The 18,345-nt window shown below is 36.6% G+C and overlaps 1 protein-coding gene across 1 annotated transcript in view; it reads right to left on the bottom strand.

Moving 5' to 3' along the window:
- Nucleotides 1-3,528: 3,528 nt before the first annotated feature.
- LOC126169846 (epidermal growth factor-like protein 8) overlaps nucleotides 3,529-18,345 on the bottom strand; it is a 175,254-nt gene continuing 160,437 nt past the window's right edge. Inside the window, exon 11 of the mRNA XM_049920680.1 lies at nucleotides 3,529-4,708. Within this exon, the coding sequence (XP_049776637.1) occupies nucleotides 4,665-4,708 (44 nt within the window). The 3' untranslated portion in view covers nucleotides 3,529-4,664. The remainder of the gene's footprint in view (nucleotides 4,709-18,345) is intronic.

Raw genomic sequence — 18,345 nt, 5'->3', positions numbered from 1 at the left:
TCCACATAATTTCAATCAAAGAATAGTACAAATGATCTATGGAGCATGTAACTAATTAACTACCTAACTGCCTGTCCCACACTACATGTTAACATTAGGCATATTCCGTGCTGTTTCATTTTCTTTATTTGAGGCCTTTGGACATGATCCAACTTCAGATACATGATGTGCTACATATTCAAAGACCTATCCAATCTCTCTCTCTCTCTCTCTCTCTCTCTCTCTCTCTCTCTCTCTCACACACACACACACACAATTCACATAGAATATTTACATTGTTTGTACACATATAATTTAAACATTATGTGCTCCCATCACAGAGAACAGAGATCACTCCAAACACAAATTATATATGGAACAGATAACATTTGTGACTCAAACCAATGATATTCAGTTACCTAACATAGTTCTCAGAATTTTATGCATAATTCTATTCAGTGGCCCATAAATAAATTTACTGCCACACCAGACAAATCGTCTGGCAGTAGATACTTAGCCGGGACAGACTGCTAGTCAAACATAAATTTAAATGTCAGGAAGACTCTTCCAAAGGTGTTTATGTTGAATTTAGCCTTGTTTGGAGGAGAAAATGGTCTATAAACAATTCAGACCATAAGAGAACAGCAGCTTTTGGAATATAGAAGAAAGATGAATATTAGATAGCTAGATCAGAGAACTAATAAGGAGGTGCTGAATCAAATGATAACAAATGAGGTGGTGCTGAATCAAATAAGGATACAAAAGAAATTTATGATACAAAAGAAAGGATCAGTTGATGGGACACTTCCTGGGACATCAAGGAATTGAGAAGATGATAATTGAGAGGAGGGAGGGGGCAATTATTGATTGCAGGAAGCAGGTTCAAATGTATGTACATTGCAGCAGGTATGCACAAATGAAGAGACTTGCACAGGATACATTAGCATGACGAGCAGCGTCAAACCAGTCTTCGGACTGAATACCACCACAACAACTGCCATCAACAAACAAACAAAATTAAATAACCTGTGTCTTGGTCATGATATTTTTGATTTAAGTACTGACATTAATGAGAATGTTCTTCTGAAGTTTTACTACTCTAGATGTATAATAGTTTCACACACATTTTATTGTGGGTCGTAGATTAGAGTAGCTGTTCCAGCAACTCTTAACAAAAGTTACCTTATTGAATCTTGTTATATCATAGCTTACCTTTATCACTTATTTTGTAACGTCTTTGTATTGGAATATCTTGTCATCGGTGTAAATTGTTCACGCGGAGGAATTATGTTGTAGTGGCACTGCAGTTGTTGGCATATGTAAAATTTTGGGAATTGACATTAGGTACAGACTATGTGTCAAGTATATTTTGCTATTGGACACATTTGTAACTTAACAAGAACCAGGACAAATTGGAAAGGTTGATAGTGATGATGTGATATCATTAGATACACAACTTGAGCAAATTATTGCACTTTTGGTTTTGATAGTAAATGTTGAGTGTAGACCAATATCAGGAAGATAACTTTCACCTAATTGATCGAAATGTAAAATAGATTTCTTGCTTAGTAACAAAAGCACTTCAAGATCTTGAAAGAAGCTTTACAGAAACAGAGCATGTTATTATTCACCCATTCACTCGCATGAAACCAAAAAGGGTGAGTGAGTGATTACACGGACAGTTTATTCTTCTAATCCCACTGGACAGACCAGTGTACGATGGCATAGCATTGATACGCTGCACAATATCTTCTCTAGCGGAATTCCTGCAAATGGTGGTACCACACAGCATACTTGGCTGCCAGCTGGCTGTTAAGACCAAGTGGCTGCCGGCCTAGTCTCATTTCTGTTTGCATGTGAATGTGTATATCTCCATGGTGGATTGAACATTGACTGTGCCTCAGCATGGCACCAGTTATTCTTTAGTCTTATTGTGTTGTGACTGGAATTGTTTGGGGTTGAAGTATAATTCCATCTGCCTACTACTATTAATTTCTACGTAGGTGGACTGTGATACCACTCAGCTAGGTGCCTATTTTCAGTCTCTCTTACTAATAATTTTCATCACTGTGATTGAGTCTTGCTACTGCCAGTTGTTTTGAGTTATTGTCCTGAGCATTTCTGTGACTCCTAACAGCTAAGTACGAAGTGTCATTTATTTTGTGTTTCAGTGTAATGAAGGAGTACTATTAAATTAGTTTTGTGATCCAAATTGGACACTAGAAAACTATGCATAATCAACCATAATGGAGAAATTTTGGTAGGAATATTTGCTGATTACACTTGAACCCTTCTTCTTCAAAATATGCAAAGTGGTGAAGAGTTAAGAATGGATAGATATTGGACTCCACAATCTAACAGTCTTTGCCAGGTGTCATAATGGTCTTTGATAACTGTTTCATTGTTCAAGGCCATGATGTTGCATTGTGAGTAAAAGTGTATGTTAGAAAGCTTATTTGCATTTGATAAGTTCAGTCAGACTGTTGATATGTTCATTAGTATGCCCTTCAAGAAGACAACACACGTTTGACAGTTACTGCCTCAAGAAAATAAATCTATGAGAAGTGATGTCATGTAGTGTCCCTACTCCACAAGGCATCAATTCTCATAGATTTCTTTTTTTCTGGATTATTGTCTCTTCTCAGAAGTGAGATTTAACTGTAGAAACATCGACATAGTTGAGGTGTTGGGAAATCTTTGATGTGGTATGATGAAATAAGCTTCTACAAATATGTTTGAAAATAATAATCTCTCACAGAAGCCATACTTCAGAAATGTATACAGTAAGGATATATCCAAATGCAAGGTCTTATTGACCTAGTCTGAGAACATCCTGTAGCAGGAAATGTACTGCCTGTCAGCCTTTCCTCTCACTATTAGCGAAACCCTTTCCCTTTTCGTCTGAACAGAGGCACACTGCATGTTCGAATAAACAGCTTGGTACTTTTGAGACTTTCAGTTGTTACTGATTTTTTGTTGTCCCCTCCAACAATGGAGCATAATTATTTCTCTCTCGCGTTAGCACATATAGCTCCTTAATACCACCAGTGGTTTGAATCTTGTCACTGCCAGCCTTATAGAAACTTAATACTACTGTATGCAGTAGCACCGTTGTAGTTGTGAATTCTGTGTAGTGTGAAATTTGCAACTCAGAAAAATCTTAAACACAAAAAGCTAAACAGAGACAGCGATGGACTGCTGCATATCTTAATAACAGAACAGTTACAAAATGCTGACTGTGTTTTTGAGTTTAGATATTGTAACGGTGTGGATATCAAAGACATTTTTGATGTTGAGGATTGTAATGCTTTTATGCACATCTGGAATAAATATTTTAGTAATACAGTATTGTTTAAAATAACAAGCAAATTGGGCACTACCATTCAGCTTTCTAAAAATGTACATAAATGTTTGCTTAAGAACTAGAATTTCATGCAGATAAAAAACATGTAGTGCAAGTCCTGTTACTAATGCAATAGTGAAATACACATTTCATTATGATCTGGGTACAACTGGAATGAGCTAAATGAGGTCTTTTTTTTCCTCCTCCTTTGAAATATCACATTATTCAGTTTCACAGGTTTGAAGGGGATATAAGCTGATATTGATGAAAGGAATGTGTAAGCTAACAGATCATTTGCTGATATAATACCATATAAAGAACAATTATTGTTTAATAAAATGATTGTGGTGATGACTGACAGCATTTGAGATTATTCTGTATTACATTGAAGCTACTTGCAAAAGGAAACGATATGACTGGGAATATTACGTCATGGCTCTGCCTTTACAGACTCATTGTAGCTAATCAATCTCAATAGAGCATTATCAGACATCCTGAAGTGAATATTTTGTATGGGAAGATCTTGGTGTCCATTTATTTTCATAATTCATAAACTACAGAAGTTGATAAAAATATTCCAATGTTATTGGGTACTGCCTTTATTTACACATAGTCAAATTTCACTTACATGGTTCCATTTATCCGAAAATATACCTTAAAACATTTTTACAAAACAGCTCAAGTTGTAGAAAGATTTAATTAAGTTCTTATCACAAGAGATGACAAATAACTTTCTTTTCGTTCTGTTTCAGATTGCTTGTAGAAACATACGCTCATTCAGTAATGCAGAATAGTTTATTTGCAAAGGCACATTTTATTCTTTTAACTGATTCAACTTTGTGTTCAATAAATTAAGCTTTTTCCCCCCTCCTCCAACTGCAATGCATTTATGAAGCTCAGCCCACAATTACTAAATTTGATTTCAGGCAACAGGCAGTTTATATAGGCACAGTCTCAAAGTTTCTATCCTATATAAGACAACTACTAGAACAATGGCACCATAATCTATATGTTTCAGTCTTCACTAAATAAATATTTTATCTGACAACTGCTTCTGTGATACACAATAAACCATTTTCAGTATATTCTTGTCAAAAAGAAGCTAAAAAGTTTGTTGCATACATGCACAATCTTGTAAATCTATCAAAATATTTGAATAATTATACAAACAATTGATTGTTTAATGTTTGTGTGCATTCTTCTCATTCTTAAAATTTATTATATACACATATAAAAAAAATCACTGTTGAGAGTTGCAATAACAACCCTGAACAAAATGGCAGTGAACTTCCTCTTGATAGAAGTCTTCCTTCAACAGTCATGCTTCAGCTCTGCAGGTATGCTATGTTAGATGATATTTGTAGCCGTAAGCACTCCGACAGTTGCCTGAAAAGGACAACAGATTTGTGTGTAATATGAGGACAAGTTAATAGTAATTTATGAGTATGGTGGAAAAGCAGACTTGTTGCAATTGCGTTTCCCTTTTATGGAGAAGATTCCTGTTTTTTGTTACCAGATGGAGCCACTTTCGGTGTGCCAAGTGACCCAGTGTAATAACACTGTGAATGGTGTTTTTTGTGTTTGTTGCTTTGTATCTTACAGCTTCACACTGATCACCATTGAAAAAGGAATCACATTATTGTTGCAGACAATACGACTTTGAACTGTGTGTCATTCCATGTTGTGAATTGTATCATAAACAGGTGAAGCAGCAAAAATCATTTAGCACAGTCTGCATGCTGCATGGATGCAACAGTGGGAAATGGTGGGGTGTGCACCTGGCTGCAGAGGGCAGGCTCATTTGTGCCACTCACAGCCTATAGCTGTGAAGAGGTTTGGTAGAGGATGGGACAACGACAGTGATAGTGGTAGGGGTGCATTGTGAATGCCACCACGTGGCAGGGAAGGTGCGGTTCGACAGTTAAAGCTGTTGCACCAATGAGTGTCTGACAGCCTGTAAGCTACAGGCAGTGAGTCAGCAAATGACTGTCAGTACATCCAACAATTTGACAAACAGATATTCAAGGCCAATAGTTTCTCACTAGAGAACTGAAGAAGAAAGACTACCGTAAACAAAGGATCAACCAAAGTAAAACAAGCCCAACCACCTGCTGCCAGAGGCGCTTCAGTCTGGAACCGCGCGACCGCTACGGTCCCAGTTAGGTTTAAGTAGTTCTAAGTTCTAGGGGACTGATGACCTCAGATGTTAAGTCCCATAGTGCTCAGAGCCATTTGAACCTGCTGCCAGAATGAGATCTCACAAAACAAAATAAGGTGTAAAATTGTTGTGTAGAAGACAACTGGACAACATTGATTGGTACAACACTGACAAAGTAAAATAAAGAAAATGTGGAAATTATGTGTAAGTGCCCTGAAAACCTGTTTATGAAAATTACCTAAATGTAAAAGGTGGTTTTATCTATGTGGGAACAAATTCGCTTTGAAACAACAGTGAGGAAGAAATTGTAAGCCATACAAGGAATCTCATCCAAACAGTCAGAAGACTCTACTCGAATTACAGAATAATAATAAGCAGCATTGTGTACAGGAGATCGGTGAGTGACAGCTATGTGCAGAGAATAAACAACAATATTAAAGAACAGTGCAATAAACTAGGAGTCGTTTTCATTGATCCCAACAAATTTCTAAGTGCAAAGTGTATTGCCAAAGATGGTCTACTTCTGAATAGGTTGGGCTCAAAAATATTCAGTAAGATGTTCATAGATACTTGCCAGGTCATAAAAAATAAGGGAAACTGATAAGTAATGATGGGGGTGAAAAAACTTGTGTAGCATTAAGAAAGACAAAACCAAACCATTATCTGACAAGAAATGTGCTAAAGCCAATAACTAATAGTCAAAGTAGTTATCCACTGGAATGTCAATCATTTATATGCTGATGCTTCAAACAACTGAAGCTCCAAAATAGATGAATTGGAAGATATTCTGTCAGAATAGGTTGTTTGTTTAAATGAGCACTGGTTTACTGAGGACATGATTAAAATTTTAAACAAAATAGGGAACTTCAGATTAACAATTAGCTTTTGCAGAAGAAACAAGTCACATGGAGGCTCATGTACACTTCTACATAGTGATATAAGTTATGAGACCAGACACTGTTTTAATTATTTAAATGAAGAATATGTGTTTGAGAGCTGTTGTGTAGAAATAGTGGACTCACCAGCTAATGTTATAATAATCTCAATATACAGAATTCCAGGGATGTCAACAGCAGAACTGTTCTTATCTAAGCTTTAAATTATGCTAGAAGACCTTTGTAAGGAAAAATAGAAAAAAGTAAAAGCTGCTGATTTTAATATTGATATCACATGGATTGCTCAAGATTTACTGACTTAGTAAAGAAATATGGCTTCAAATTGAATTTCTTTGAATATACCAGAGACAATGGGCAATCAGCAACCTGTATTGACAATGTTCTAACTAATTATGTATGTGAAGATGTGTATACATTTTGTCTAGATCTAGGTATTTTAGATCACTGTGCATTGTTCATTGAGCTGCCACAGACAGACAGGAACATTTCAGTATGAGCAGGAAAACTTGCTAACATTTAGTGAGAAGCTAAAAGAGAAAACATGGCCTTTTGCTTGTTGTAACTCAAGTGATGAAAACTTTGAGAAATTCCTAAATAGTTTTCTTGGTGTCTTTAATGAAACATTTCCACCTAGACTCTGCAGAAATAAAATAACAAATATATTACAGTGGATTACCCAGGGCATAAACTTTCCAGTGTAAGGAAAAGGCAATTGCACAGAGAACTAAAATATAATAAAGATATTGATGTCATTAAATATGTTACTCTCTGTAAACCATATTTAAAAGAGTTGTCAAGGCTGCAAAACAACTGGCAAAAAACAGTCTAATTTTAAATCATAAAAATAAGACAAGGTTGTGTGGTCAGTCATTAAATCTGAGTTAGGTATGAAAGCCTGTAACCAAGAAATTTCAAAAATTGACATTGAAGGAAATACTATTGTTAAGTCAAACTCATATACCAGAGTACTTTAATGAATTCTTTATAAACGTAGCAAAGACTGATGCAGATGTAGCAGATTATCACAACAAAGTAAATCCCTTTGGCCTAGCTGAAAACCCTGAAACTTTACAAAATTCTTAAATTTCTGTAGAGGATGTAGAAAATGCAATTCTAACACTATGAAAAAAAAATCTGCAGGTTGGGAAGGAATACCCATCAAATTTATTAAAGTGGTACACAATAAAATTGCAAAGCCACTAGCTCAAATAATAAATCAATATTTTGAAGAGAGCTGTTTCTCAGAGGTGCTGAAATATGCTGAATTCAAACTTCTCTTCAAGAAGGGATCAAGAGAGATTATGGGAAATTGTCATCCTATCTCAATTCTCCCAGTCATGTCTGAAATATCTGAAAAACTTGCTGTTGCACAAATCCAAAACTTCATTGCAAAATACTCTGTTATCCTAAACAATCAATTTGATTTTCAGCAGGGGAAAAACACGATAGATGCAGTGAACAGTTTCACTGAGAAAATAAGTATATCATTAGACAAGAGAAATAAGGTGGCAGGAATTTTCTGCGACCTTACAAAGGCGTTTGATTCTGTAAACCATGCATTGCTTGTTTCAAAACTTGAAAAGTATGGAATTGCCGACAGTGCCCTACAATGGCTTAAATCCTACTTATCAAACAGAAGCAAAGAGTTATCATTTCTTCAAATGGTGCATATTATGTTTCTGACTGGCAAATCATCGAGTAAAACTGAAGTGATATCAGGTGTTCCCCAGGGAAGCGTCCAGGGACCTCTGCTGCTCCTGAGCTATATTAATGACCTGGGTGACAATCTGAGCAGTTCTCTTATGTTGTTCGCAGATGATGCTGTAATTTACCGTCTAGCAAGGTCATCCGAAGACCATTATCAGTTGCAAAGTGATTTAGAAAAGATTGCTGTATGGTGTGGCAGGTGGCAGTTGATGCTAAATAACGAAAAGTGTGAGGTGATCTACATGAGTTCCAAAAGAAATCCGTTGGAATTCGATTACTCTATAAATAATACAATTCTCAAGGCTGTCAATTCAACTAAGTACCTGGGTGTTAAAATTACGAACAACTTCAGTTGGAAAGACCACATAGATAATATAGTGGGGAAGGCGAGCCAAAGGTTGTGTTTCATTGGCAGGACACTTCGAAGATGCAACAAGTCTACTAAAGAGACAGCTTACACTACACTCGTTGGTCCTCTGTTAGAATATTGCTGCGCGGTGTGGGATCCTTACCAGGTGGGATTGACGGAGGACATCGAAAGGGTGCAAAAAAGGGCAGCTCATTTTGTATTATCACGTAATAGGGGAGAGAGTGTGGCAGATATGATACGCGAGTTGGGGTGGAAGTCATTAAAGCAAAGACGTTTTTCGTCGCGGCGAGATCTATTTACAAAATTTCAGTGACCTACTGTCTCTTCCGAATGTGAAAATATTTTGTTGAGCCCAACCTACATAGGTAGGAATGATCATCAACATAAAATATGAGAAATCAGAGCTCGAACAGAAAGGTTTAGGTGTTCGTTTTTCCCGCGCGCTGTTCGGGAGTGGAATGGTAGAGAGATAGTATGATTGTGGTTCGATGAACCCTCTGCCAAGCACTTAAATGTGAATTGCAGAGTAATCATGTAGATGTAGATGGCTCCATTTTAGGGCCAGTCCTATTTATCTTCTGAGTTAATGACTTACCATTAAATATCAGCTCCCCATCAGTTCTATTCACAGATGATACTCCTGTCGTAGTTGAAGATCAGGATTCAGAAAAAAATTCCCAAAGCTGCGATCAGTGCCTTAGAAACTTGGTTTCAGCTAAATGGATTGAATCTAAACATATCTTAAGACTCACATGATGCAGTTCAAAACCAAACAGTCAAAATATGAGCAGATTAAGATTGTACGTAACAACCTAAATATAGAAGTAGACTCAGTCAAATTCTTAGGTTTAAATGTAGATAAAAATTTGAGCTGACAGGCACCCCTTGATTACCTGCAAACAAACTGAGCAGCGTAGCATTTGCTGTGCAAATATTACCAACGACAACTGACATGGACACATGAAAAGTAGCATATACAAGCTACTTTGAATCCATTATTAGGTATGGAATTGTTTTTTTGGGGTAACTCGACAAACATAGTGCGGATATTAAAATACAGAAAAAAATCATTCAAACTATGTGCACTGCGAATCGCAAAGAACCATGTCGACCATTATTTAGAAAACTTAAAACATTAACCCCCCCCCCCCCCCCAAGAATTATGGACCTTGCCGTTGGTGGGGAGGCTTGCGTGCCTCAGCGATACAGATAGCCGTACCGTAGGTGGTGCAACCACAACGGAGAGGTATCTGTTGAGAGGCCAGACAAATATGTGGTTCCTGAGGAGGGGCAGCAGCCTATTCAGTAGTTGCAGGGCCAACAGTTTGGATGATTGACTGATCTGGCCTTGTAACACTAACCAAAACGGTCTTGCTGTAGTGTGTAACGGAACATATTAAAGGCTTTACTGTACCGAAGTATGCGATACCCTCCAAATTCAACCAGTTTAACGAGTATTTATGATTATAGAAAAGTTATTGTGTATGTCAACAATGATTGCATAACATGTCTGCATAAACAGTCAACCCATTAAATTATACTGAGTAACTAACCCACACAAAAGTTTATGTCACTTGATCACTGATACAGCAAATGTCATCATGTAAAAACATTAAGTTCATCTTAAATAATTAATACGAAGTACGAAAAATAGTGGCCAACTTAGGTATTTTGGATCTCCTTAAATAAAAATTACCCAGTGAAACCTATTTGTTCACTAGGAGCGGTTTCACTCAGTATTCACGAAATCAATCCTATTTTAGACGAAAACCAATGTAATTCTTAATAAATAATTCATGTTATTTACTTATTTATGCAAATTAGAGAAGTCAATTGACAAACTTCTAAAAAACGGCCTTTTTGTAACAAAGAATTATTCTGTCAAGTCAACAAATCTGTCTGTCATTTTAATAACATGTTAAATTATGTCACTCGATGCAAATTAATAACTTTTCTGCACAAATTATGATAACAGATGTACATGTGACTTGTAAACTATATCTCTTTTTAGTAGTTCTTTGACAATGTTATAAATACAAGTAGCAAGAACGGTCAAAAAGGCAGTCGGAATGTCACTTTGGTAAAGTGTGTTTGTGTGTTATTGTTTGAGGTGGATAAACAATGCAAAGAACATGTAACGGAAGTACTACCTTGTGTTGAGTCATGGTCTTTGGTGGACAGAGGAATTAAGATGGCCACCAGAGTAATAAATATTTGAAGTTTACATATTTGTTGGTTTCGCTCGTTCTTTATCATCAAAAGCACATAAAAAACACGGGACCTCATGTTTTTAACCCTAGACGACCAGATTTAGAGCCAGCATCAGTATCGAGACACAGCAGTGATCCAGCAAGCAGCAGCGATTACCACAACACAATGCATTTTAATGGCGCCAACCTAACATCAAGTGCTAACAAGCTCCGTAAATGGGAGTGAAATAGTGCGATTATAGCAATTAGCTATATCTACGACTAGGCGACCATTACAAAAGTGGGGGCTCGTCCGGGATCTTAAAGTGCATCGATGATAATAGTGCAGCGATAAATTTCGTATGTGCTTAGCACTCCAAAAAAGTTTATTTGTGCAGTGTGCCAACAGTGAAAATATGTCAAAAATAAATAAATTGTGTTTGTGCAACTACCAAAAACCATCATCACACTGCTCGGAAGATTAACGTCTGGATTATGTCAATGGAATTCATCAATCAAGACTTCAGCTTCGATAAAACCGAATATAAGTGAAGAAAGCCAACAGGAACACCGATCACGACATCAAAGCATAACTACATAAAGCAAGGTATTTTGTTGTTGTTGTCATTTAAAATAATTAATAGTTAACATGTCTCTACCAGAGAGTGATGAGATCATAGGAAATGTAAAAATTGAACCAGGGGATGGTGAACAATTAAACTTAACAGAGTGGCTAGCAGAGTTTGCAACTCAAATAAGCTCGCAACTTAAACAATCGAGTGAACAATTAAGTTTGAAACTTAAAGAAAACACAGATAGACTGGATAAGTTAAGTTTGAATTTTGATCTATTAAATACTCATCTCAATGAGAAGTGTGAGAAAATTAAAACCACCCTCAGTAAGGACACTAGTGAACAGTTGATACACTTCAGAAAAGAATTTCAAGTTGAAGTTGAAAGTTTAAATGAAAACATACAAGCTAACACAGACAGCATTGCTGTGATCTACAACAGAGTAGATACTGAAGTTGAAAGATTAGATCAGAGAATAGACAAAACATCAGAAAACCTTAAACATGAATACAACCTGTATACCACTAATGTAGATACAAAAGTAGAAAATATACACACTAAATATATACAATTGGAAGATGCATTGATGTCAAAACAAATGTTTTACAATCAAAATACAATGTATGGGCACATCCAAGTGAAATGCTTTCCTGGTGAAAATCTGCACCCTATTGACTTTATTCACCAATGTAAGGATATGTTTGTTGTAGGAATGTCAGATAACATAAAAATTAAGTTAGTAAAACGGCTTCTAGAAGGGGAGGCCCTATCCTGGGCAAATGAGAATAATGATTCTTGGAATACTTTTGAAGAGTTTGAAGCTAAATTTACTTGCAAATTTTGGTCACAATCCATACAAGCCAGATTAAAGTCAGAATTTCTAAATGGACCAGTGTATAGAGGGAAAGTAGGGGGAATGCAAAAATTTTGCAGAGATCAATTGAAAAAGCTTGCTCACTTGAATAACTCTTTTGATATTATGACACAAATTGATGTTTTAAAAAGAAGGTTACCAGAGAGACTGCAGTGGGAATTGGTCCATGGACCAGACGATTCAATGGAAGAGTTCCTGAAATTTGTAGATAGATTAGATAGGGCCTTAGAAAGAGAAAATAACCAAAGTTTTGGCTCTGGCAACAACCAGTATGGGGGGTGGAACAGGAATGTAAATAGAGATTATTATGGGAGGAGAGACTTTGAAAATTCTGGAATTAATGCTCCAAATAGGGGAGAAAGGAGATATGAAAATGATTTCAGAAACAATACACAGGAGGGAGGATGGAGGAGAGATAACAGGAATGATAGAAATAGGTATTGGGGAAGAGAACAAGATAGAAGGGGGTTTGCTGAAACTAGTGAACAAAACGACAACTACAAACGGACAGACCGAGGGAACCAGCCGGGAAATGGTGGACAGTCCCACTAGATGTCCGTAGTTTTGGGGCTAGACAATATTATGATAGGACAACACATAACCGAAACTGGAAAAGGAGAGGATACAATGTAAAGAGTAAGTACCCTGAAAATACTGATGTTGTTAGAATGAATAAATTAGAATTTAATAAAAGGTTTTGGGATACTATGAGTAAAAGTGATACAGTTAATAAAAACAGTGTTCAAGCACAGGTGGTTAGTGAAAGTGCAGAAGTTGAAGGTATTGCAGAGTTCCATAGTTGGGCTGAAAAAGATACTGGTGTTAATAACAAGTCAGACATACCACAAATAGAATCTATTTTGGGGGGTTTATTTGATAAGAAGGGGGATGACGAAGTGTTTAATGGAGCCAAAGACTCAATTGCTGAGATTCAGATACATAGGGGGGAAACTGAAGATGGGGTTGTTGTGGAGGAGGAGGAGGAAGAAGTAAGAGAGGGACACTTAAATAATGATCCTAAATCAAGTGATGCTATTGATGAGAGTGTGGAGGAAGAAATAAAAGTATTTGTAGAATTGAAAAGTGATTATGTGGGAAAGGTAAGTGATGTGACAAACATGGGTAATAATGAGGTTAATTTAAGTGACATGCAGACTAGGGAATGTGTATCTGAGGACAAGCTATTGCCTATTGGGAACTATGAAACACTAATCTATGAGAATGGTAATAATAATAATATTAAAGAAAATATAAAGGGATGGAATGTAAATGTGTGTTTTCAACAAAAAGGGGGAAAGTTTTTAGAAGTTTTGTGGAACAACTATGGAAACTGTATAAACAAAGATGCCTTTTGGAAAGAATTAGCAAAGGTAAGTGCAACCTTGTATCCTACATGGTGGGCAAGAATCCGTAGTGGACTTTATAAAAAAGAGGGCGAAAACAGTAGTTTGTTAAGTGACAACACAGTGTTAAAAGGAACAGGTGAAAACAAAGGTTTATGTTTAAATCTCAATGCTTTGCAAACAGAGAGGGATGTGTCTAAGTGTAGGAAAGAGACATTAGACTTAGGAACTAAAGAAATTGAAAATGATCTATTGTTTGAAAATACTGAAATAGACAAAGATGTTGAGCTAGGTTGTCCATATGTTAAAGTAAACATTGACATTTGTCCATTTGAAATAAAAGAAAGCCCACATCCTAAAGCGTATAGACTTATCTTTCCCAGATCAAGAAGGTTATTTGGATTAAGAAACATCACTGAATTGAAACCATATAAACATGATTAAGCACATTTCCCTGTTTGAATACAGTTACTTACCCATTTTCCAGAAAGCATGTTATCAGCAAAGATTTTTACTGGGTGTGTAAAATAGCAACTACCACTCATCCTACAGACCTTGGAAAAGTTCCAGATCTCTGAGAGAATGTTTTTATATTTTTATTGTCACTATTGAATATTAAATTTTGAGACATCTTCTTTACTTGCAACGGGCAAGAAGGTGACAAACATTTATTACTTTCCTTTTGTATTGTTGAATATGGGACATACTTGCACCAAATAAAAGACAATGTAAAAATTGTTGTGCAAGACCCATCATTTTGTTACTATTGTGTTCTTAGGCATAAGATTTGTGTACAATTTTCTACAGCCAATCAGATGTTCACCAAGTTTGATGTTTGTGTTATGTTGTGACCAATTTAAGTGTCCAATTTTGGTATTAATATGTTCTTGTACTGTCTTGACTATGTGTCGCAATGGGAGACAATATTTAAAAAACTCTTCCTTTTTTTTTTCAAATGCATACTATATTCATACATGTGACTTCTCTAGTGTTTGTGTTTATATATCATGTCCATACTTATAATTCTGTTCTTTGTTTTCATTTCTTTTATGTGGCTCAAAAAAAGCAGACAGTTGCAATAGTTTCCTATGGACATATGACCTGTCCATCTATGTAATATATTTATGTTCCTTCTATTATCTTGATTAATCTGTGACTCAATGAGAACTGACTTTGAAATAATTTACATATATTGTTTATATATCTTAAAATCGCATGTGATATATTTGTGTCTGTCTTTGATTATTTTCTATGTGGCTCACTGGGAGCAAAGATTAACATTTTTTTTTTTACTTTCATATATTACTAAATATTTTTATTATGCTGTCATACTGAATGACATAACACAAAGTGCATTTGAAACAACACAACTAAAATATTTGCAGGAAAAAGTCATTTTGAAACGGTGTAATGGTCATTGCATACATACACATTATGCATAGTAAAACAAAAAAAATGATGAAAGTAGTACTTTTCCAAATTTTAACAATTTGACGCATTTGTCCTAGTCGGTTAATATCATTAACGTTCCGTAAATGATATTACCCGAGGGGGGTATTGTAACGGAACATATTAAAGGCTTTACTGTACCGAAGTACGCGATACCCTCCAAATTCAACCAGTTTAACGAGTATTTATGATTATAGAAAAGTTATTGTGTATGTTAACAATGCATAACATGTCTGCATAAACAGTCAACCCATTAAATTATACTGAGTAACTGACCCACACAAAAGTTTATATCACTTGATCACTGATACAGCAAATGTCATCATGTAAAAACACTAAGTTCATCTTAAATAATTAATATGAAGTACGAAAAATAGTGGCCAACTTAGGTATTTTGGATCTCCTTAAATAAAAATTACCCAGTGAAACCTATTTGTTCACTAGGAGGCAGTCGGAATGTCACTTTGGTAAAGTGTGTTTGTGTGTTATTGTTTGAGGTGGATAAACAATACAAAGAACATGTAACGGAAGTACTACTTTGTGTTGAGTCATGGTCTTTGGTGGACAGTGGAATTAAGATGGCCACCAGAGTAATAAATATTTGAAGTTTACATATTTGTTGGTTTCGCTCGTTCTTTATCATCAAAAGCACATAAAAAACACGGGACCTCATGTTTTTAACCCTAGACAACCAGATTTAGAGCCAGCATCAGCATCGAGACACAGCAGTGATCCAGCAAGCAGCAGCGATTACCACAACACAATGCATTTTAATGGCGCCAACCTAACATCAAGTGCTAACAAGCTCCGTAAATGGGAGTGAAATAGTGCGATTATAGCAATTAGCTATATCTACGACTAGGCGACCATTACAAGTGGTACTGCGAATGGCTGAAAGCAAGGGGAAACTACAGCCGTAATTTTTCCCGAGGGCATGCAGCTTTACTGTATGGTTAAATGATGATGGCGTTCTCTTGGGTAAAATATTATTCCGGAGGTAAAATAGTCCCCCATTTGGATCTCCGGGCTGGGACTACTCAGGAGGACGTCATTATCAGAAGAAAGAAAACTGGCGTTCTACGGATCGGAGCGTGTAATGTCAGATCCCTTAATCGAGCAGGTAGGTTAGAAAATTTAAAAAGGGAAATGGATAGGTTAAAGTTAGATATAGTAGGAATTAGTGAAATTCGCTGGCAGGAGGAACAAGACTTTTGGTCAGGCAAATACAGGGTTATAAATACAAAATCAAATAGGGGTAATGCAGGAGTAGGTTTAATAATGAATAAAAAAATTGGAATGCGGGTAAGCTACTACAAACAGCATAGTGAACGCAATATTGTGGCCAAGATAGATACGAAGCCCACTCTACTACAGTAGTAAAAGTTTATATGCCAACTAGCTTTGCAGATGACGAAGAAATTGAAGAAATGTATGATGAAATAAAAGAAATTATTCAGATTGTGATGGGAGAAGAAAATTTAATAGTCATGGGTGACTGGAATTCGGTGGTAGGAAAATGGAGAGAAGGAGACGTAGTAGGTGAATGTGGATTGGGGCTAAAAAAAGAAAGAGGAAGCCGCCTGATAGAATTTTGCACAGAGCACAACTTAATCATAGCTAACACTTGGTTTCATGAATCATAAAAGACGGTTGTATACATGGAAGAAGCCTGGAGATACTGACAGGTTTCAGATAGATTATATAATGGCAGGACAGAGATTTAGGAACCAGGTTTTAAATTGTAAGACATTTCCAGGGGCAGATGTGGACTCTGACCACTATCTATTGGTTATGAAGTGTAGATTAAAACTGAAGAAACTGCAAAAAGGTGGGAATTTAAGGAGATGGGAACTGGATAAACTGACTAAACCAGAGGTTGTACAGAGTTTCAGGAAGAGCATAAGGGAACAATTGACAGGAATGGGGGAAAGAAATACAGTAGAAGAAGAATGGGTAGCTTTGAGGGATGAAGCAGTGAAGGCAGCAGAGGATCTAATAGGTAAAAAGACGAGGGCTAGTAGAAATCCTTGGGTAACAGAAGAACTATTGAATTTAATTGATGAAAGGAGAAAATATAAAAATGCAGTAAATGAAGCAGGCAAAAAGGAATACAAACGTCTCAAAAATGAGATCGACAGGAAGTGCAAAATGGCTAAGCAGGGATAGCTAGAGGACAAATGTAAGGATGTAGAGGCTTGTTTCAGTAGGGGTAAGCTAGATACTGCCTACAGGAAGTAGTGTCTATACAAGGACGATGTACTTGAGGACAATATTATGGAAGTGGAAGAGGATGTAGATGAAGATGAAATGGGAGATATGATACTGCTTGAAGAGTTTGACAGAGCACTGAAAGACCTGAGTCGAAACAAGGCCCCGGGAGTAGACAACATTCCATTAGAACTGCTGACAGCCTTGGGAGAGCCAGTCCTGACAAAACTCTTCCATCTGTTGAGCAAGATGTATGAGACAAGCGAAATAGCTTTGTATAGGCAAAAGTACAAGTCTGAGGTGTTTCAAACTTCCAAACATGTCATCACTGCAGTTCACTGGCATGCACTCAAAGAATTTTTGGATAACATGAGTTCCATTGCAAGACAGTGCAACAGAAGAAGAATGTAGTCAACAGGTTTCAACAGCAGTCACATCTAGTCTGCAAGTGATTTTCTGCAGTGAAATATTAATCTTGAGGACTTGAACCACTGGGCAGTCTTCGGAAACAAGGACACAATTTCATAGAGAATATGTGACAAAGCCTTATTGATGCTGTATGAGATGAGATGGGTGAAGTGTTCAAAGAAGAAAAAAAAATGGATGATGTTTCCAAGACATGTGAAATATAAGCACATCATCTGTCTAAAGCAGAATTTACATGCATGAGTCCATATATTCTGACAAAGTAGAGTGAATGGCTAATACGGTACTCTTTTACTTTGTGCTGAATGTACCCGCCTGGAAAAAAAAAAAAAAAAACTGTAGCACCCAGAGAGGGAAAAGTAAACAAACGCTGATAACCACGCAGTTGAGCGCCCCACAAACCAAACCAAGTAAACAAAATGAAACATCAGGGATTGAGATGGTATCTGATGTTATTGCAGTGACTATAAAAAATTTACAAAAAACAAGGCAATATGAGCCCACTTATCAGCATGATGATGCACTCCCTCAGGCCTACATGCGCGCCCTCACTGTGTTGCGAAGGGTGTCATAGAGCCATTGCATCCTCTCCTGAGACAAGTTGGCCCACAACTGTAGTAACTGGTCTATTATATCTAGGATACTGGCACTAGGACAGAACTGATGTCTGACCTGGTCTCTCACATGTTCTATTTGGGATAGATCTAGGGATATTTCTGGCCATGGGATTACCTTAACATCACTCGCAGACAGTTCATAGAGACACATGCCATGTGGGGACGAGCATTGTCCTGTTGAAAAATGGTACCACTATACTGTCACATGAGAGG

Source organism: Schistocerca cancellata, chromosome 1 (genome assembly GCF_023864275.1).
Source record: "Schistocerca cancellata isolate TAMUIC-IGC-003103 chromosome 1, iqSchCanc2.1, whole genome shotgun sequence".
NCBI classification, from domain to species: domain Eukaryota; kingdom Metazoa; phylum Arthropoda; class Insecta; order Orthoptera; family Acrididae; genus Schistocerca; species Schistocerca cancellata.
The sequence above is the reverse complement of the archived record's forward strand: the minus strand, read 5'-3'. Positions and strand labels throughout refer to the sequence as shown.